This window comes from Pistacia vera, unplaced genomic scaffold (genome assembly GCF_008641045.1).
Source record: "Pistacia vera cultivar Batoury unplaced genomic scaffold, PisVer_v2 Contig655, whole genome shotgun sequence".
Classification (NCBI taxonomy): domain Eukaryota; kingdom Viridiplantae; phylum Streptophyta; class Magnoliopsida; order Sapindales; family Anacardiaceae; genus Pistacia; species Pistacia vera.
Window position 1 is genome coordinate 384,773 of NW_022196507.1, and position 21,860 is coordinate 406,632.

Sequence of the window (21,860 nt, forward strand, 5' to 3'; positions counted from 1 at the left end):
GACCCAAAAAAGTGTCAGTGCAATCTAGCGCACTAACATGCGCCGCACTGTATTTTCTAAAACTCGCGTGTGGGAATATATCGTTTGCTCTTTTTATATTTATCTTTCATATAATTTCTTTTTATATTTGTCTCTAATATAATTTCTTTTTATATTTATCTTTAATATAAATTATTCGATCACATTGAACACATCAGTTCTTGTAGTATTTATAGTATGAGTTTGTAAATGAATTATTATTCTAAACGAATATAACAATCATATATAGATTTGTGAAGACAGTATATAAATAGAACAGCTCTTGATCAATCCCGCTCGATCTCACTCAGACGAGCTCAAAAAAATTCAAAAAGAAAAGATGCCAGAAGCAGAATCAAGCGCTAATTTTCGAAATGCGAATCATACAGTTGATCCCGTCGATCATCTTCCACTCTCTCTTCTCCGATCCGAGTACATCCCGGCCGCACCGACCCGATCCTTATCCACAATCGACTGGTTACCGGAGTTTGCCGGTTACTCATGGGTGGCGTACGGAGCATCTTCTCTTCTGGTGATCTCTCATTTTCCTTCTCCCCTCTCCCAAGATGAAACCCTAATTGGTCCCATTTTTCGCCAATTTTTCGAGCTCTCCGATGATACAACGCCCGTCAGTGCCGTTTCTTGGTCTCCCGTAGCTCCTTCAATTGGCGGCCTTGCTGCTGCCTCGGGGAATTGCATCTATGTCTTTACTCATGATTCGGGGACCTCCAAAGGTATTAAGAGTCTTTCTGCGTTTGCTTTTCTGTTTGTTTACCAAGAAAGTTGATGGAAAGAATATTAGAAACCTACTAGCATGAGTACACACTCTCTATTACTCATACTTAGCCTTGCAAGAAAACTATTTTCTTCACAATTTTTATGGTTTAGTTCATAAGAAATGTTAGCCGTAAAATTGGTTAATTATAAGTTACTTTTTGTTTAGTTATTTTTTTTCTTCTAAATTTTTCGCAATGTCGGTTGTTATAACACGTACATTGGAGTCTGAACTACGTTGCTGAGTTCATCAAATGCTGAAGTTAAAAAAAATTCGCGTTGCACTATACTGCTTTTTACCATATTCTTATTCTGATATTTATCTTTGTTACTTTTCATTTCGAGTTTATGGGTTCTTCTGTCAGCATATGTGTCTCAAAAGAGATAAAAAAAAAAACGGTGAAGAAGCATGAAATCAGATGCACAAGACCATATACCTAGCTGATTGTTAATCAGATAATCAGCTGTTTTAATTATTTCTTAAAATATTCTGTTTAGTTCGAATTCAAATTTCTTTTACTCATATTCAGGTTCTTTTTGTTGGAGCCAGAATGCAGTACTCATACAACGTACAAAGGTGGAGGCAATTCAATGGACGGGGTCTGGGGATGGGATCATTGCTGGTGGAATTGAGATCGTTTTATGGAAAAAGCAAAACACATCCTGGGAAATAGCTTGGAAGTTTAAAGAGAATCAGCCTCAAAATCTTGTTTCTGCAACTTGGTCTATTGAGGGACCTTCTGCAACTGCAGCTTATATGTATAAACCAGACCTTGGAGGATCTAATGAGGCAGGCAAGTGTGTTTTAGTTTGTTACAGTGATGGAAAATCTGAATATGCCAAAGTCAGGCTACGTCATCCTCAGCCCATTGCAATGATTCAATGGAGGCCATCAACGAGAAGGCAATTCCAGGGAGATGCAAAACATTCATCTAGGCATGTGCTGCTAACATGCTGCTTGGATGGAACTCTAAGATTATGGAGTGAGATGGATAGCAGAAGGGTTAAAAAAGTTGGCAGGGACATTAATGATCGTAAAACCATGGGACGATCTTTTTGTGTTGTTGCTGTGATTGAAGTAAATCAGGCCTTGAATGGAGATCTTGGAATGGATGTGTTTTTTACATGGGCAACGGAAAACACAAGCATGTTTAAAACCAGTCAAGGGGACAACCAATTTATTTCTGCTGGAGGATTTGAGCGTGGAAGGGCTGGCAAATGTGAGTGGTTAATTGGGTTTGGTCCTGGAATGCTGGTTACTTTCTGGGCTATCCATTGTCTTGATGACATCAATCCCTTAAGGTTCCCACGAGTTACATTATGGAAGAAACAAAGCCTGGAATCTGGAAATCTAAATAGAAGTGGTTTTCCAAATTTTAAGGAGCAACTAATTCTTAATAAAGTTGTTATTTTAAGAAACTGCGTTTCTGGTCCTCCAACTGTTTGCTCTTTGATTCATCTATCACCTTGTAACTCCTTGGTTTGGTCCTTTTTGCATACCCAAACATCAAAAAACATAGAGGATATATCTCCTAATGAATCCCAAACAGGAAACTTCTTGTCATTTTCAGCAAGTAGGGTTTTAAATATAGATGGTCACACGGGAAAAATCTTACAAGTTGCTGTGCATCCTTGTGTCTCCGAAGTTGAACTTGCTGTTTCTCTTGATTCTAATGGGTTGCTGTTATTCTGGTCTCTTTCTACCATTTCAAACAGCATCTCTGCCTTCCCAACGTTGATTCCTACATGGAAACTTTGTGGAAAACTTGGAACTCAAGGTTTGTGTTCGAAATATACGGCCTTGAGCTGGGCTCCTTCAATGCTGCATGAAGAAAGGGTTCTTCTTATGGGTCATGTTGCAGGAATAGATTGCTTTATAGTAAAGGTTTCTCAAACTGAAGAGAACGGAATATCATGTAATTACATATGCACTATACCTCTTAGTGGTCATAGGACTTATGAGGAAGGTCCTGCAAATATATTTTCTATACCTTTGCCTTCTTGTAACAGTAAAACGGTAAAGTATAATAAATTTTTGCTTTTGGGGGTGTGGATGAATGGGTTTGAGGCCCTATCATGGGAAATCACCTTACACCCTGTTGATTTACTGGAAAGATGCTGTGAATGTAATGTTGACGATAATGCTGTTAAATGCATTATGTGGAAGTTTGGAATTACTACTTCTGAAAAAAGATATTGCATTGCTGTCTATCCCCGATCATCCCAATTTCCTGAGGCTCACACAAATAATCAAATTACAAGTTTTGCTGTGGTCTGTCCAAGTAGTCTGATACATGTGGATCAAAAGTTAGCTGATGATGATGATCTGTGCAGCAAAATTCCTGCATATACTATGGCAACAGGCTCCTCTGATGGTATTTTGAAACTGTGGAGAAGTAACCTTGGTAGCCCATCAACCCCTGACATGCAATGGGAGCTTGTAGGTATGTTTGTCGCTCATCAAGGTCCTGTTTCTACTATGTGCTTGACTAATTGTGGTCTGAAGATTGCTACCGTTTCTTCTAAAAGTGATTCAAATGCTGGGAGCACACTTTCTGTATGGGAGTCTGTATACCTTACAGGGTTTGGTAGTTTCATATTGGAAGATACATTATCCTTTGACAGAAGTGTTGTTGCTGTAAATTGGTTAACTTTTGAAAATGGTCAATTCTTACTTGGCGTGTGCATGGAAAATGAGCTGTGGATATATGCACAGAGGCGTTGTGGTGGTCAGACTTTGCTGAACTCTAAAAAGTCTTTTAAAATGCAAATTTGGTTGTGCATTGCATTTGCTCATACTTCTCCTGCTATTCATGGCCTCTTTTCTGGTCGCAGGGCCACAGCTATTGTTGTGCACAATAGCTACTTTAGTCTATTTAGTAGGTGGTTGTTTCTCATTGATAAAAAACATCAGGCCAAATGCCGTTCAAATTTTGTTGTGGACAATTCTTCCTGTCTTGACTATGGAACAGATACAAACACTGTTTGTGCTATGTCCACTGGTTGTGATATTGGTGGTGGTTTCAAAGTATCATCAGTTGAAGATCTTAGAGGAGAATGCAAGTCTGCTCTTTCTGTGATGACTGATGTGAAAAGTGATCTATCAAGAGTTTTGTTTGTATCAAGTGATCAACTGCAATTTGGTTCAGGAATCATGCTTGGTTTCTGGAGCATGCTGGAAATTGCTGAGAAGTTAAGGGGATCTTTGCCTGCTTATCATCCTGAGGCACTCCTTATAAATATATATTCAGGTATTATGAAGACAGTTTTATCCATTTTAATAAATATGCAATTTATTTTCGTGCTTCAAACTTTAGTAGGCTGTCTAAGCTACTGCAATGCTAGTTATAGCATTCATCTTTGATTGTCAGACAAGTAGACAGTTACATCATAAAAAAATTGCTTTATTGCATTTTATTCATCGTTGGTATCACTGGCGTTCTTTTGCTTGAAGGATTGTTTTTAATTGAAAAAAAAAAAAAAAACACATTTTTCACCTTTCTGGAAGGGGATAATGAAGAAATTTCTGGAAGGGGATAATGAAGAAATTTCATTCAGTGACTAGATCCGGAATAGACTTTTCAACCATCTAACAACTAGGCCTATCATCTAGGAAAAAATTTTTTTTTTTTTTTTTTTATTACAGTTCAGATGTCTTGCATTCATTTGACCTATCTATTAAAAATAAGAAACAGGAAAAAAGTACTTGAATACTATTAATGAATTTCTCTTTACTTTTCGTATGGGATGAAGTCTCTTCTATTTTTTGCGAAGCTTGGTAAAATCTTGTTAATCATTGAATGCCACTGTAATCATCCATTTGAATTTTGTAAAACTGTGGCCTAAACTTTATGTTATATTTTATACACACAAACATCTACTTTCAGGTATGATGTTTGTTGTTAATTACTTGTTTTGGGTCTATTGGAGGCCCATGGAGCCTTTTCTCCTGTTGCGAAACCTGTTTTCCCTTATATATAGGATTTGATCCCATGTCTCTAGGCAACTGGTGCCTTCTAAGCTTGCTGACACCGACTATTTATTTATTGTAAGTAAAGTCATATTTATTTTCTTGTGAATATCTTGGACTTTGTTTGTCAATCTTGAAGGAAATTACTCTTCTTCCCCAACCTTTCTCTATTCCTTTCCCTTCTATTTTAGTCATCTGCATATTTTGTCTATGGTATGATATATGTGGACACTGGAAGTTCTTATTAATATTAGGCAGGCTGAAGGATACTTTGTTTATAAATTTTTGCTATTCTTTTGTGAAATATTATCAATTTACTTGGTGACTAAAAATACATACAAATATATTAAAGAAGTTGAATTGAGATGGTCTACCTTACATGGTCATGGGTGTTCGCATCCTCGAAAGGAATGGTACTCATGACCTTGCAGCAGAAATATTTGATTGTCAAATTATTTTCAGCTAACATTTGTCCTATTATCAAATTTGTTTTGTAATATGCTGACAATATATTGATTCTCTTCCTGTGAGGTCTCCATCTTTCATTTAATTTTGGGAAGCAGGTCATTTATAGCTTCATATTTAATTGTATGTTAAGGCTAATGATATATTACTGAAAGAATGTTATTTCTAATGTCTTTAGGCAATTGGAAACGTGCATATGTGTCTTTGAGGCATCTTGTTGAATACCTTACTTCAAATAATGTCTCAGAGACGATATATCCCTCCACAAAGTCTGGCCATATTGTCCCACAGATCCTTTTGTCAAATTATTTTGAAGGGTTTCTCTCCAAAGGTTCAGCCAATAGTGAATTTAAATGGAATGGGGTTGATACATCAATGACATCTTCTTCACAGTTTAATGGAGGCATTACCCAGTTTGCTTACAATTTTGCGTCCGTTGATGCTTCCACTTATATGGTTAATTCATCATCTCCAAAATCTGAACTTGGTGGCTTTGTTGAGTCTCTTGAGAATTTAAATGGGCTACCAGCTATAACCACCATAGAGAAGATGGAAATTCTTGCGGTTATTGATCTACTCAAAGAAGTTAGTAATATGCAATCTGCTTCAGCCTATGAAAATCTTGATGAATTTGGCCGAAGGTGCTTCCACAATTTGTTTATTGCATTATTTTGTTGCCCAATTACTGTTCTATGGCATTTACTGCATGGTGTACTAACCAATGATTTCAGATTTTGCTAAACGGACTTGGCTCAAATGTGGTTTGATCTTAGATCTTACTTAGTGCCAGCTCAGTATATAGTTCCGTGATGTAAATTTTTTCAATGATTTTTCCTTGCTGACAAGTAGACTGAGTTATTAGTGCTCAAGGGAGGTGGGCCCAGCACATAAATTTTATGCAAAAATTGCAACTCTTCAAGGCTCGGCAAGGGCAAGACAATAGTCTAATTTATAAAGGACAGAGTCTAAATGTTGTGCAGTGGATTCTCATTCCTCAAAACGGTTGTTTATTTATTGAAAACTGTTTTTCATTTAGTGAATCTGCACCACTTATAGGGTTTTTTGCAGTCCCATAGAGAGAATTTTTTGTCTGCATTAATACTACTAATCTCAAAGCTTGTACTTGATAGGAAAAGGCTCTACAATGCTATATAAATCTTAAAGATGCCCCACATGTGCGTCACCAGATTTAATTAGTAGGATTGTGGCTTGGATCCAAATACAGATCCAACCTAATGTGTGATTTTTACTTAATAGAATTAGGAGATTCTACGTAAGACCTTTTAAATCAAGCTGATTGTGATACCATGTTGAGACAGTACAATTCCTAGAAGCTTAGGTCGTTAAAAATGGTGCCTACACTGGTATTTAAACTTCCAAACAAATAGTTTCAACTTAAGTTGTAGCATACAATTATTTTATTTAGTCTTTGTGCCTACTCTGATTTAATGTTTTATTTGCGGTTGTAACTGTAAAGTAATAGTGGTATTATTTCAAACTTTAATTCTTCTTTCAATAGTTTTTTATTTATTTATTTTTAATTTTGATAGTGATTTGTGTATATTTTTTAATTGTTTTATCGAAGGTTTTGGGTGGCATTAAGGTTTCAGCAACTACACTTTTCTCGAAGGTTTGGTAGATCGGCATCTGTGGAAGAGTTGGTTGTTGACTCCAGGCTTATAGGATGGGCTTTCCACTCTGATTGTCAGGAAGCTTTGTTTGGTTCTGTTCTATCTAATGAACCATCTTGGCCAGAAATGCGGGCACTGGGTGTTGGATTTTGGTTCACTAACATGACACAATTGCGTATAAGGGTAACATTCGGAGCTTTTCATTGTTTATTAATTTATTTTACACTGTATTTCAATCGTTAGTTTTTTACTTTTTTTATATAATAATATATCAATCTTTAATTGCAACAGGACTCTGTCCTTTTTCGGGTCTCCTTCTTGGAGGTCTTGGTTAATCTTTTCTGTTATAAATTTGCATTATTAGTGTCAGTTGTACTTGATTTTCTGCACCATTCATATACCATCTTACAAGTAGATTTATCCTGGAAAACCTGCAAATAAAGATCATGTTGGTCTGACTACCGTGGAGTCTCACATTAATTCATTTCTGAGTAAGCTAGTAATATGATCACCTTTTTTCTAGTGGAATGCAATTTAGTAGGATTGACCAATAGAAATATGTTATGGAATATGATAATCTAGTTTTCTTTTTGTGCACCAATTTTGCTTTTAGTTGATATATGGATAAATAGTTTGTTTTGTCAGGCCCGGTAATATATATAGCATTGCAGGACAGGAGAGTTGACTTGTCCTACCTAGAGAACCCATTTGGAAGAGACATCTCATTCACTCTTTGATTTCAGATTTGGCTTTCTGCATCAGCAATAGGTTGATTATTTTGGAGTTAGGGTAGCTATGCCTTACACGTGATTATTGTTTAGTCGGTGTCAGATTGCAGTTTGCTTCATTGCAGTTTATCTATGGGGTTTGTTATCAGAAATAGGTTTGTTCAAGTGTCACTATGTCCAGAATTTAAATCTGACCGATAAGGTCATGACAATAGTATTTAAGCTCTATAAACCCCCTCATATGCGAGGCACATGGATAGATCATACTACAACCGCGAATGGAAAAGCTTATTATTGTTTTATTAAAACAATGAAAGGAGTTAAAGGCAAAACTAGTTGAACTTGGCAGGGATACCGTGTTAAGTAATCACTTGACCCAAAGTTAGCAGTGTTCTCTATTGGTTTGATCATGTTCGTGAATAGCAGTTGCTGCAAGAGAGAAATTGGTTCCTTAACTCTTGAAATTTCTCTGCTCCAATATTTTCTTACAAGGCAATTTGTTTTGTTCTTTCTTTTCTCTTTTTATTTTCTACTTTTTTGTTTGTTGCATTATGATGTATGTCATCTGGGGTATTCTGATGGACAACATATGTACTGTCACATCTCGACTCTGTAATAAAAACAGTTAAAAGATGTTTTACTTGGCGATTTCTGATGCTACTCTTTAATTGTAGATGGAGAAACTGGCAAGATCACAGTATCTGAAGGGCAAAAATCCTAAAGATTGTGCACTTTTGTATATAGCTTTGAATCGACTTCAAGTTTTGGCTGGCCTGTTTAAACTTAGTAAAGATGAGAAGGACAAACCCCTGGTGGCATTTCTTTCGCGCAATTTTCAGGTATGTGTAAAGTTAGATGATTTTAAGTTCTTGATGTGATGATTGTTGCATTTGTGGTAAACATAACGGAACTAATTTCCAGGAATCTTTCTTGGAAGAAGCTTTCACTAGTTTATTTTTCCTGGTTAAATTGTTGGTAATATTATTATAATATCGTTCTGAGTTTCTCGAATTCAAACATTTTTGTCAGTGTATTTTATGATGTTAACGTGCTGAAGGGAAGACACTAATCGATTTTGTCCAGCATGTTTAGATTCAATTTGTATTTTAATTACTTCTATGAGAGGAGAAAAATAAGGGAGCTGCTTTGAAAATTCTTATGTCTTGCTGGGTAGATTATTACCTGTACAGTTTCCTAGATTCTAGTCTTCATAAATGTTTGTTGACTGTTGCATTTGATGATGTTGGTTTGCTGAGCTAAATTTGGTTAATTATTCTTCCATATTTATTTCCATTCTCTATTTGCATCAATTGCTTTTGCAGGAGGAGAAAAATAAGGCAGCTGCTTTGAAAAATGCTTATGTCTTACTCGGTAGGCATCAACTAGAGCTGGCTATTGCTTTTTTTCTGCTTGGGGGTGACGCAGCCTCTGCGATTAATGTGTGTGCAAAAAATCTTGGGGATGAACAGCTGGCGCTAGTAATTTGCCGGCTCCTAGAGGCGCGTGGTGGACCATTGGAGCGTCATCTTATCGCAAAGTTTATACTTCCATCTGCCATTGAGAGGAAAGACTACTGGCTTGCAAGCCTTCTGGAGGTTCCTTATATATGATATTTATCTATTTCCAGATTCTCCCTCCACCCCCCCTCCCCCCTTTCTCCATTAAACATTCTTCTGTACTGCTTTATTTGTTACCCCTTTCCACTTTCTAACTAGTCTCAAATTATAAAAAATTCATTTGCTTTTGCAGTGGGAATTAGGGAATTACTCTGAGTCATTTCTGACCTTGACCGGTTTCCGAGAAACTACTGTTACCAACAAGTTTGCTGTATTGTCCAATAATGCTGCTTTTGTGGATCCCAGTATTGGTTTGTATTGCCTCACCCTAGCAAACCAAAATCATATGAAAAATGCTATCGGGGAAAAAAATGCTGCTATCCTTGGTAGATGGGCAACTTTGATGAGAGCTACTGCTTTAAACAGATGTGGGCTTCCTGTAAGTTAATTCATTGTCAATGTTCTTGTTTCTGGATAATTAATACTTGAATTAATATTTTGTTTGAGCCCTGTCATTTCAGAGTCAACATACATGCACACACATAATTTTCCAATTCTTAAAGTATTTAAAATATTTAAAGAACTGTTACTGATTAAAATTGTCTTCAACTTTGATAGTTTTGATTGGGTTACAGCTGCATTGAGACTATAAGCTTTATATACTTTATTGCTATCCTGATCTCAAAAAGTTACCCTACTGTGCGATATTGTTTCATGTGTTGTTCTCCTACATGTATCATATGGCACTATTTAAATGATTTATGTTTAATAAAACAAATACTGCGTGTAAGAATGGGATTGCATGGTTGGATTTTTATTTATTTTTTGATACACAGAAATCCCTTAAACAATTCTAGTATATTCAAAAGGACTCTTGGAGCTAGGAAACTGCTAAAGATTGCTAGAAGCTAAACCTTTTTTAATAAGTTTTTGCTTTGGCTAAAGTTTGAGCCTTTGCATCCTTTTTTTTATATATAATTTTCACTTAGCTTCTAGTGTGGCTGTATGCAGTTGAAATTGTCTTTATTTTTGGTCACTAGTGTGACATTATGTTTCAATCAGAAACTGCAATTATTAACTTTTCGTTGTCCATTTTAAGCTTGAAGCTTTGGAGTGCCTTTCATCTTCTCCCAGCACTATTGCGGTTACAGATCAAGGGAGTATACCAGATGTTGAACATTCTCAAATTATTCCTGCAATTCTAAAGCCTTCTGCGTGCGATGCTTCTAACTGGCTGTCAGGTGATGTGGCTTTGCATCTTGAGTCGCATGGTAAATTGGATTTAGCTCTTCAATATTTCTCAAAATTGATGTGGGAGCATCCTAGTTGGCCTAATCTAGGATCTGATAGAGCCAGTACATGCTCTATGGATCTTGAAACTCATCAACACGAGAAAATACTAGAAAATTTTCAATGCAAGTTATACACTGGACTTGCATATCTTAAGCAGAGATTTGCATTGGAATCTTCCTGTCTAATCAGCATGGTATATATTCTACAGACTATGATACTATGCTTTAATTTATCTGTCTGATGCTTTTCTCACATTAATTGTGTAAGAGGGACTGATTTGTTTTTGTGTTTCCCTTTGTACAGATTTTAGTCTTGTTGTGCAACAACGGGTTATTATTTATTGGATATGACATATTACGTGGATATACTTGTCAAGGACTCTCACAAGATGAGAGCAATGTAAAAGATAGCTTCCTCTTATATTATCTTCAGCATAAGCCACTTGTGAAAGCTACTGAAGATTTCTCCTTTTTTATTTCACGGTTTATTGCTGCCTCAAGCATTACTTGCTTCAATTTGAAACCACTTCATATTGAAAATGGCCTGTGTAGAGAAGTTGGATCAGCATGTTTAAATGCTTGGAAGCATTACTTTGAATGTGTTATATTGTCATTGTGGAGTTTAAGAGCTGCTATGAGGAATTTTTCTGGCTACTTAACTGAAGAACTCATTATGGAACCCCTTGTTCTTCTTGATTTATACGAGTATTATGTGCATTTTGCCTCTGCTTGGCGTCAGAGAAATTCAAAAAGTATTCTTCTGCTCGTGCAACCTCTCTTGATTACCTATACCAATGGGCATACTCCCTACGAAGTTAATATGGTGAATCTGAAGAAAATTTTCCACCAAACTGCAGAGTTGGTAGCCTGTACATCAATTGATAATGTGGAAGGGATGCTTCAGGTTCCTAAAATTATTGATGATAAAAAATGCGATCTTATGCATTCAATTCCAGAAGATGAAAGATGGCATATCATGGCGGCTTGCTTGTGGCAACACATGTCCAGATTCACTAAACATAAGCTTAATTCTATATCCGTGAAACTTGATGACAATCATTCTACTGGTGTAATGGAACACATCAGGCTGCTCTCCTTGATATTGAGCAAATCATTGAAGTCCACATTGTTACATGTTTCTTCTTATCATGTAAAACAGCTTGCAATATTCCTGCAGCAGAAAGTAGAGATTGGACATGACGTTCCAACTTGTCGATGGTTAGATGAGTCTAAACTGTCTCAACCTGGAGTCCTCTATCCACATCTACGTGAGGGTGCTGCAAGTATGTACATGATGAATAACAAGGATGAAGCTGTATCTGAATTACTCTGGGATGCTTGTGCTGATGCAAATATGATATTTGAAGGTTTTGTGCAAGAAAAAATAAATTGGCAACATCATATCCATAGTAAACGTTCTAAAGGATGGACTCACATAAATGAAGGTGTCATGATGGATCACGAAAATGAGGCAGCTCACAACCATGGAGGCAATTCTAGCAGTACTTCTGCTGGTGGTGAAGTTGGACTGCCTGGTAAGGGCCTTTTTCGAAATGGCCATGCTTTACTGAGCTCCTGGCAGAAAGATACAAGCATTGTAAATGAGGTTACACCTTTCCAATCCCCTCAAGAAATATACAGGAGAAATGGGGAGCTTTTTGAGGTAATTGTTCTTTCTTTTTTCCATTGCATCTTTTGTCCATATGATACATTGATTTCCTTCATTGAAGGCTCTGGCCTCAAATTGATTAAGGATGGTTTCAGTCCTTTCATCTCCAGATATTTTTCATTTATCTGATTCTCACTAAATATTTTACTTTGAGCAGACAATGTGCATCAACTCTGTTGATCAAAGGCAGGTAGTAGTTGCTAGCAATCGAAAGGTTTGTCTCTGCACACAAAATCCTTCTTTTTTTCTGGGAGTGTTAGCTCAGGGAGTGATAAATTCCCTTGTTTGTATATTTTTAGTAAAACTATATCTTTTATATGGAAAGGTTTTTATTTCATTCTTTGTTTTTTGCAGTTGATAATAATTTAGTCAATAGTATAATATTATGTGCACATTTTTGACATATTCAAATAATAGGATATATGCATTACTCACACAATCAATCACATGAAGAGTACTCAATTTCAAATTTTATGTGTTTCAGGGAATAGTTTTCTTTGATTGGGAAGATGGGCTGCCTTTCAGAGGTCAAGCTGAATATATTTGGTCAGATGCTGATTGGCCACATAATGGTTGGGCTGGTTCAGAATCAACCCCCATGGCAACATTTGTTTCTCCTGGCATTGGTCTTGGGAGCAAGAAAGGGGCACGCCTTGGGTTAGGTGGTGCTACCTTTGGCTTGGATTTGTCAGCAAGACCAGCGAGAGATTTGACTGGTGGTGGAGCATTTGGGATTCCAGGTTATGCTGGTATTGGAGCATCTGGCTTAGGTTGGGAGATTCAAGATGATTTTGAGGAGTGTGTTGATCCACCAGCTACATTGGAAAATATAAGTACAAGGGCTTTCTCAAGTCACCCCTCCAGGCCTTTTTTCTTGGTTGGTTCTAGCAATACACACATTTACTTATGGGAGGTATGCAACTTTGACAGCTAAAAGAATATCATTTTTAAGGCTTTATCTTTTTTTTTTGTGTGTGTGTGTGTGTGTTCTTTGTCATAGGTTTTCTCCTTGGGAGAAGAACTCTTGCACAAAAAGTGTAGAGACAAACTTTTTCAGATTTTCTTCATTAAGGATGAAATGTAGTAGTCTTTGTTACTCATTATCAGGTCAAGCTTGGGGTACAGTGAAATGGTCCTATTTTATCATAGTTCGGAGATTGCAGGCATGATGCCAGCTTATTTTATCCAATGTTTTGAAAGTTTGCAAGGGAAAGGGAAAAGAATACTCATCTTTAAATGAATGTCCAATATTTTAGCTTGTAATGTTTAATTTAATTTACAGTACTGGTTAGACATGTACATATTGGGAGCCTTACCTGTTTCTCTTGCTGACTAGCAAGCTGATCCATCCCAGTTACTGTAACTCTATGCATTTTTCAGAACCACCAGTCAACAGCTAATGTAAAAGCTGCTAAGTTTTTGTTAATATCTCAAACCTTTAGGAATATTTGGCTTACGTGGTTTATATCTATTGCAGTTTGGTAAGGATAAAGCAACTGCTACTTATGGCGTGCTTCCTGCTGCAAATGTTCCTCCCCCATATGCTCTTGCATCAATTTCCGCTTTGCAATTTGATCACTTTGGGCACAGATTTGCTAGTGCTGCACTGGATGGAACTGTATGCACATGGCAGCTCGAGGTGGGAGGAAGGAGCAATGTCCGTCCGACAGAATCATCACTCTGCTTTAATAGCCATGCAGTGTATGATTCCTTTTCTTTCATTACTTTACTAGTAGATCCATGAGCAGATTCTAAAGTTCTCACGTTAATTTCCTAAATAATAATAATACCTCCAATTCTTTGAAATGATGAAAAGTGGCTTCTGCAATCAACTTGTAGTTTCACCTGTGTAGGTTGGCTTTTTTCTGGCACTCATCTCATTATGCATTTAGCTTATGGTAGTTGTCAAAATATTGAAAAAATCTGTGGCAACATTGTAATGGCCTTGGTTTATGAATTTGGGGCATGTTTGATTAATCATATGGTGCATCTTTGTACTCTCTGATTTATTCTTTTCCTGTATCCATGTAATTATCTCAGCTTCCTTTTTCCACTTGATGCCGCTATCATGTTGAGATTTAACTGACACTTAAATTAGGGTCTTTTCTATTGTTAAGATGTTTCTTCATGTTACGAAATAGTCATTATTAACCAGCTGTTGTTTGATTGCAGGGATGTCACTTACATTACTTCAAGTGGGTCTGTTATTGCTGCAGCTGGACATAGCTCTAGTGGTATTAATGTGGTTATATGGGACACATTGGCTCCACCTACAAGCTCCAGGGCTTCCATCATTTGTCATGAAGGTTTTTTCCTCTATCCTGTTAAAGATTTTAAAACTTCAATAGGGTGGAAAAGTCATGTTTGAGTCTTCTTTTATTGACATTAACCTTTGGTACTTACATTTAAAACAAGAAATGTTACAACTTTTTTCATGATCACTCATAGGTAGCAGTTCTGTGTTTGCTTGTGGTTTCAGAAAAAATCTGTTTCTTGACATATGATATATGAGGGATTTTCTGGTTTTTGAAGTAATTATAGTGAAATATTGACCCAAAAAAGAAAAAATTACCCAACCTTTTAAGTCAATTTGAGATGTGGGAGTCTCATGGCCAGTTCTTGGGAGTGTGTGGTGAAATTGAAATTGAAATTGAAATTGACTTATTATCAACAATGAATGGGAAAATGTACATTACTAGTACATGATGTACATCAATGGTGTGATTTCATATGATGCATCACAGTTTGGTACATTTATTGTTCGTATGTTGACTTTTTAGATTTCGTTTGTTCAAAAACTTGTTCTTTAGTTTAGCAGTATCTCCCATTTATAATCCGTACTCACCCTTTTCCTTTTCATGTGGAGGTGGTGCGCGCTCCATTTCTGTGTTTGATAACAACATTGGAAGTGGATCTGTTTCTCCCCTTATTGTGACTGGTGGTAAAGGTGGTGATGTTGGAATTCATGACTTCCGGTACATAGCAACTGGAAGAGCTAAAAGGCACAGGCACTTGGATACTGGTGAACTAAGTATAAACTCTTCTGCAAATACTGATACGCGAACAGGCTTTGGGAATAATCCTGGAGACCAGAATGGGATGCTTTGGTATATACCAAAGGCTCACTTAGGTAGAGGCATTTTTCTCCCCTGATAATTTTAACTGTATATTAGAGATTTAATTTAATTTATTCATAATCTAATTTATTCATTTAATTATCTGCTTGAAGGGAGTGTCACAAGAATATCTACCATCCCAAATACCAGTTTGTTCTTAACAGGAAGCAAAGATGGAGATGTTAAACTTTGGGATGCCAAAGCGGCCAAGTTAGTTTATCATTGGTCAAAATTGCATGAAAGGCACACCTTTTTGCAGCCAAGCTCTCGGGGTTTTGGTGGAGTTGTTCGGGTAATCAATATATTTCCATTAATTCTGAACCTTCCTATTTTTCAAATCATATTTGGTTAGATGTATAGATAGCATTTGGTTTTGCTGAAAAAAAAGTACTTTTAGCTGCTTATCTGCACTGAAGCCTTGTCATGTATAAATGTCACAGGCTGCTGTCACAGACATAGAAGTTGTTTCTCATGGGTTTCTTACATGTGGTGGAGATGGTTCTGTGAAGCTGGTACAACTCAAAGATTTTACCAACTTCGGATGTGAATATGTTGAGCAACTTCTATTTTAATCTCACAGGGCGATCTTACAGAACTGTGAATTGGGGGTAACTTGGAATTCTGAGAAATTGGTTCATAGTGCAAGCTCTGTCCATTTTCACATCGGACCCTATCATGTATATATTTATCATGAGTGTCCTATACAGATGACCTCTCTGCCATTCGTTTTCAAAAAGATTTCCATAGGAGCCTGGAAAACACCTAAATTTTTGGTGTATTTACTTCAGGAAGGAGAAAGAAGGTAGAATCATGTGTCCTACCTCTGACCTAAAGGTTTTTGTCATAAACAAAGCCAATAAACACTATTGGAAATACAAATTTTCCCCCTTTTCCACATTTGTTATGTCTGGTACCATATAAATGGCAGCAACACAACGCTAGGCAGAGTCTTTTTGAGTAAAGGAAAAACAGTGTGTTGGTACTGAGGCGTTCATACAGTATTGAAATTTGAAACAGTTCTGTCTCGTCATGCTAATGCTGTGCACTATGTCCGGGTTTTGAAGTGCTTATGCGAATCAAGAGGAAGCACTACATTAAGTTCTGATCCAAGTTTTGTATAATTTTTTTTTTTTTTGAACAGAATTTGTTGTGCGGTCTAAATTAATTTATTTTGTAAATAGTGGAGTCGGTGTATTTGTAATTAGTGGAAAAGCAATGTCAAATACCGACATTTTTTATTATTACCCTCCAATATTCTCCGTTTGCAATTCGGTAGTAGCCACCCGAAGTTGAAAATAACTAAATTCAGATTTTGTGGGGATAACTGTGGGTCGCCAATGTTTTTACTTAAATCTTTGGTCTCGATCGTTCCACGGAGAGAACAAACTATTTTCAAACCGACTTCTTTACCATTCATCAATCACTATTCACTTCTATTCTAGGAGTGGGCGGGGCGGTTGCCAGTTGGACTTTAAGGCTTTGCATAAAGTGTTGATCATGTTTAGAGAGAAAAACAGAGCTATTTCTATGGGTAGTGCACGAAGCTGTAAGTCCCTGTGATAAACACGTGTCACATACTCTCCTTTGTGCCGTCGTTTCAGTGCATAAGTTGAGTGCTAACCGCAAACTACAATAAAGTCAACAAGATATAGTACTATCAACGAGCTTTCAATACAATAGCCTTTTAGGTTGTTTAACTTTTACCTAACTTAAATTTCCTTTATCTAAATCTTTAATCAACTGATACGTGGACTCAATGTCAATTGATTACCTGATTTTAGCAAAACTGCCATCTAAAGGTGATGGGATCATCCAACAAACCATGGGTACACACTGAATGCTTAATATAGAGCTGCCTTGATTATTACTCTACTTAAATTAACATTGTTTAATGATCATTCTCATATGGTCAAAACTCTGAAATCAAATCTCAAGCTTACGTGGGGTGGGGTCAATCACAAAATGCTGATTTTCGTACATATTTATTTGTAATTTTACTGATATTTCTTAGGAAATGCCGAAAAATTGGTTTGGATTAAATTAAATTCCAGATTTTTTTATTAAAAACGCCTCTTATTGAAGATAAAGGGTCTTATCTTGCAAACAAGTAGGACCCACATTCAACGTGTACCAATCAGATCACTCAAACGGCTAGTAACTTACAATCTTTCCAGTCACGGTTCTTTAACATGGACCCACTATCAAAATCTGAAAACGACCCGTTCATCTTCATACGTCGCCGTTTCTTACAGCACTTTTTTTTATTTTTTCCTTCTTCTTTTTTGGTTAATAAATGAAATGGAAAAGCCTGTATCGTGCAAAAAGACATAAGAGAATGATGATAACTGAACATCAAAAGAAATGCAACACCACCCCTTACTCTTCTCTCGTGTTCTTAGATTCTTTTATTAAATCTTATTCGGATCTGTAAATAAATTGTTTAAATTCCATTTATAGCTTTGCCTTAATTGGATCTACTTAAATACCTACTTCCCAAATTCAATTTCTTTTCATTTCAATTCTATTGGTTTGTACTTGCTCCCTTCTACTTTTCGTTCTTTCTTTTTCTTTTAATTTTGTGTACTTGTAATTCTGTTTTGTTGTATGCTTTTCTATTCGTTTCTTGGTTTTGTTAACATGTTTGCTGCTTGTCTCAACTGATCTTTCTCTTGTTGATGGCTTCTTCAATTTTGTTGGATTTTCATTTTCTTGTAAGGGAAATATATAAGGTAACATGTATTTCTGTTTGGATTTTTGAGTGATGATATTAGGATATTTCATATTTCTGAGTACTTCTTGGAGGAAATTAAAGCCCTGAATTATGAGGAAATAGCTGCATCATAGTTTTGTTTTAGCGTTATTGATAGTTTCTATTGTTAAGAAGGTATTATACTGGTTTCTGCAGAATTGAGAAAGAGTGCTTATCGGAATGAATGGAATTACATTAGATTATAATTTGAGGGATGGAGCTACATTAGATTATAATTTGAGGGTAATTAACTTTTAATTACTTAATGTGCTTTCAAACACTCTTCTATTTGCATTTAATGTTGTTTAGCAATCTTTTGCTTGCAATTCTGAAACACTTTATTGCTGTTGTAAGTATATTTTTCTTGAGTTTTTCCGGGAAAATCNATTGAAGATAAAGGGTCTTATCTTGTAAACAAGTAGGACCCACATTCAACGTGTACCAATCAGATCACTCAAACGGCTAGTAACTTACAATCTTTCCAGTCACGGTTCTTTAATTTGGACCCACTATCAAAATCCGAAAACGACACGTTCATCTTCAGACGTCGCCGTTTCTTACAGCACTTTTTTTTATTTTTTCCTTCTTCTTTTTTGGTTAACAAATGAAATGGAAAAGCCTGTATCGTGCAAAAAGACATAAGAGAATGATGATAACTGAACATCAAAAGAAATGCAACACCACCCCTTACTCTTCTCTCGTGTTCTTAGATTCTTTTATTAAATCTTATTCGGATCTGTAAATAAATTGTTTAAATTCCATTTATAGCTTTGCCTTAATTGGATCTACTTAAATACCTACTTCCCAAATTCAATTTCTTTTCATTTCAATTCTATTGGTTTGTACTTGCTCCCTTCTACTTTTCGTTCTTTCTTTTTCTTTTAATTTTGTGTACTTGTAATTCTGTTTTGTTGTATGCTTTTCTATTCGTTTCTTGGTTTTGTTAACATGTTTGCTGCTTGTCTCAACTGATCTTTCTCTTGTTGATGGCTTCTTCAATTTTGTTGGATTTTCATTTTCTTGTAAGGGAAATATATAAGGTAACATGTATTTCTGTTTGGATTTTTGAGTGATGATATTAGGATATTTCATATTTCTGAGTACTTCTTGGAGGAAATTAAAGCCCTGAATTATGAGGAAATAGCTGCATCATAGTTTTGTTTTAGCGTTATTGATAGTTTCTATTGTTAAGAAGGTATTATACTGGTTTCTGCAGAATTGAGAAAGAGTGCTTATCGGAATGAATGGAATTACATTAGATTATAATTTGAGGGATGGAGCTACATTAGATTATAATTTGAGGGTAATTAACTTTTAATTACTTAATGTGCTTTCAAACACTCTTCTATTTGCATTTAATGTTGTTTAGCAATCTTTTGCTTGCAATTCTGAAACACTTTATTGCTGTTGTAAGTATATTTTTCTTGAGTTTTTCCGGGAAAATCAGCAGGATTATATAAATTCTAAGTTAAAATTTATTAGATGTTAAAACTTGATGATTTCCTTTTTTTTTTTTGTTTTTTTTTTCCTTTTTTCTCAATATTTGTATGTATGCATAAGTGTCTTATGATAAGAAAGATTTATTATTCATCCTTGTTTAATGGGAAATCATTGTTTAATTCTCGAAAATGTTGATTGTCTCGATCACAGTATCTTGTTTCTCTGTACATGAAGTTATTCTCATGAGGACATTGTATGCTTAATCTTTTGATATGTTAAAAGACCATGAAAAGTTTTGCTTAATGCTTATAAACGGTTTTTTTATACAAGTTGTGTATTTGCCTGATCATGGGTATGACACATGTGAGTTTTTTGAGTTTTGTTATTTAATTGCTTTGCTTTTTTTTTTACTTTTTCCTTTCTTCTTTTTCCCCTTTTGTTGATGAGGAGAATTTTTAATGAATGTGGGAATATTTCTTCCTTGTATAGCCCATGAAAGTCCATTTTAACACATGTTGCAGTTCGATCATTTTTATCTGACTCAAGTAACAAGCTTGTCAGTGTATATTTAGGATACAATTTCGTCTGGTCCATAAACATGTAATAATTCTTTACAGATAAATGTCTCCTGAGTGTAATGGCGGCAGCTGAAGCAAGGGCTGTGTGGCAGAGGACTGCTAATCGTTGCTTTGTCCAAGAAGATGCCAAAAGAGCTCCCAAGTTAGCCTGCTGCCAATCATCATCTTCGTCATCAAAACAGATTGATGCAGGAGCTCCAGGTGTAGCAGATGCACCTGATAATCCTGCTCTAGGTTTCATGCCTCTGAACTGGAATCGGTCGTATTCCAATCTACCTGCTGATACAAGATGGTGGCTTCAACTGCAACCTAACTGTGGGTACCAAAAGGGTTTAACATGTGAGCAATTGAACTCCCTGGAGGCTGAGATGGAAGCCCTGAGAGCTGGCTTTGTAAAATCACCCTCCAAGGTTGGTGGGGAACACCCATCAGATGAAAGAGGTGTTACTCATGTTGATGGCAATAAAAACAGTGAGGTTCCTCATGATGTACATCATGGGGTCTCTGCTGTTTGTATGATGAAAGATCATGAAATTAGAAAACAAGATGTAGAGGCTGTAGATTGTAAGACCACCCAAGAATTTATTGAACTGATGGACACAAGAGAAAACTATGAATTTGTCGAAATAGATTCTGTAGGATGTCCAACTTCTAAAAAGCTCAATGAGAGCGATTTTGATCCAGAATCTCCCTGGATTGGGGATGGGAAGGGTGAACCATGGTGGCGCACAACAGATAAAGATGATTTGGCCTCCTTGGTTGCACAGAAGTCACTCGGCTATATGGAGAATTGTGACCTTCCTCCACCTCAGAAGATGCACCTTAGGAGAAACCCTTATGCCTGTTCTCCGGATATTAAAAAAGTTGAAGCATCATCTTTGGATTGGAAATTGGAAGCTGATCTTATCTCAAATCCAATTGTTCATGAACAGGGCTCCTCTGATCCTGGAGAAGCCTCAGTTGAAAAAGTGCAAACACCAGTTGTTTCTGATCAATCATTAAGGTAATATGTGTGTGTCAGTATTTACACATTTATTTACATGATAGCCAAATCCCTTAGCTTACTTTTAGCTGAACTTGCGACCCTATTATCAGGTATAGCACAACCCACAAGGACATCTCAGAAATACGACAAGTTTCTGAGAATGATCCTTGCAAAGCTCAGCTTATGGAAGCACTGCGCCATTCTCAAACACGTGCAAGGGAAGCTGAGACGGCAGCAAAGCAAGCCTATGCTGAGAAGGAGCACATCCTCAAACTCTTTTTCAGACAAGCCTCGCAACTTTTTGCATATAAGCAGTGGTTCCAACTGCTACAGCTAGAAGCCCTTTACTTCCAGATCAAGAACAGTGACCAGCCAATCTCCACTCTTTTTCCATTTCCTGTGGCACTTCCATGGACGCCTAACAGAGGTAAGAAACCGAGAAAGAGTTGGCAGAAGGCTGCTAAAGGCAGACGAGGCAAGCAAAGCCGCCGAAAACTTGACACATCAAAGTATGCCGTCGCTTTTGCTCTAGGGTTGGGTCTTGTTGGTGCTGGATTGCTATTGGGATGGACTGTGGGATGGATGTTATTCTAGGCCCTGTAGGTCATCATCGATCAAATCCCTACTTCTTGTGAAGATTCATTTACAAAGAGAGGCGTCAAAATCAAAATGTATCTGCTTATGTGTGTACTTTATTAGATTTCTTAGTCTTGTATGTACTTTCTCTTTTTCTGCCTCTCATCTACTCTTATGTAAAAATGATTTGATGAGCTGTTCATATGTATATATTGGTTGAACATGTAATCATACTGCGATTTCATTAAATTTGTCCTTGGTGATTTGTATATATTATGTATTTTAGTTTCTAATTTACTCTTTCTATGTGATA

At 36.4% G+C, this 21,860-nt stretch overlaps 2 protein-coding genes across 5 annotated transcripts; both read left to right on the top strand.

The window, feature by feature from the left end:
• Positions 1-344: 344 nt before the first annotated feature.
• On the top strand, positions 345-16,460 carry LOC116111948. Its single transcript, XM_031398110.1, has 17 exons — positions 345-752; positions 1,323-3,735; positions 3,970-4,043; positions 5,406-5,868; positions 6,813-7,041; positions 8,261-8,425; positions 8,909-9,181; positions 9,336-9,581; positions 10,242-10,628; positions 10,739-12,097; positions 12,261-12,317; positions 12,588-13,016; positions 13,581-13,804; positions 14,276-14,409; positions 14,970-15,233; positions 15,333-15,511; positions 15,660-16,460. Exons 1-17 carry the CDS (start codon positions 359-361, stop codon positions 15,789-15,791), a joined length of 7,422 nt encoding a protein of 2,473 aa, XP_031253970.1. The 5' UTR covers positions 345-358; the 3' UTR covers positions 15,792-16,460.
• A 1,060-nt stretch (positions 16,461-17,520) lies between these two features.
• On the top strand, positions 17,521-21,818 carry LOC116111957. Of its 4 annotated transcripts, none has more exons than XM_031398125.1 (3): positions 17,521-17,746; positions 20,026-20,989; positions 21,082-21,818. In XM_031398125.1, the coding sequence occupies exons 2-3, from the start codon at positions 20,046-20,048 to the stop codon at positions 21,563-21,565; spliced, it is 1,428 nt and encodes a 475-aa protein (XP_031253985.1). In that variant the 5' UTR covers positions 17,521-17,746; positions 20,026-20,045; the 3' UTR covers positions 21,566-21,818. The 4 variants fall into 4 exon arrangements, with proteins under 4 accessions (XP_031253985.1, XP_031253984.1, XP_031253988.1 ...); XM_031398124.1 differs by lacking the exon at positions 17,521-17,746 and adding an exon at positions 18,581-18,806; XM_031398128.1 differs by lacking the exon at positions 17,521-17,746 and adding an exon at positions 18,835-19,008.
• Positions 21,819-21,860: the final 42 nt, after the last annotated feature.

Coding starts and splice junctions, on each gene's coding strand:
- LOC116111948 (XM_031398110.1), top strand. CDS start 359: ATGCCAGAAGCAGAATCAAGCGCTAATTTTCGAAATGCGAATCATACA. Junction 3,736..3,969: donor CGTTCAAATTTTGTTGTGGA/CAATTCTTCCTG, acceptor CTGGAGCATGCT/GGAAATTGCTGAGAAGTTAA. Junction 15,512..15,659: donor GTTTTGGTGGAGTTGTTCGG/GTAATCAATATA, acceptor TAAATGTCACAG/GCTGCTGTCACAGACATAGA.
- LOC116111957 (XM_031398125.1), top strand. CDS start 20,046: ATGGCGGCAGCTGAAGCAAGGGCTGTGTGGCAGAGGACTGCTAATCGT. Junction 20,990..21,081: donor GTTTCTGATCAATCATTAAG/GTAATATGTGTG, acceptor CCCTATTATCAG/GTATAGCACAACCCACAAGG.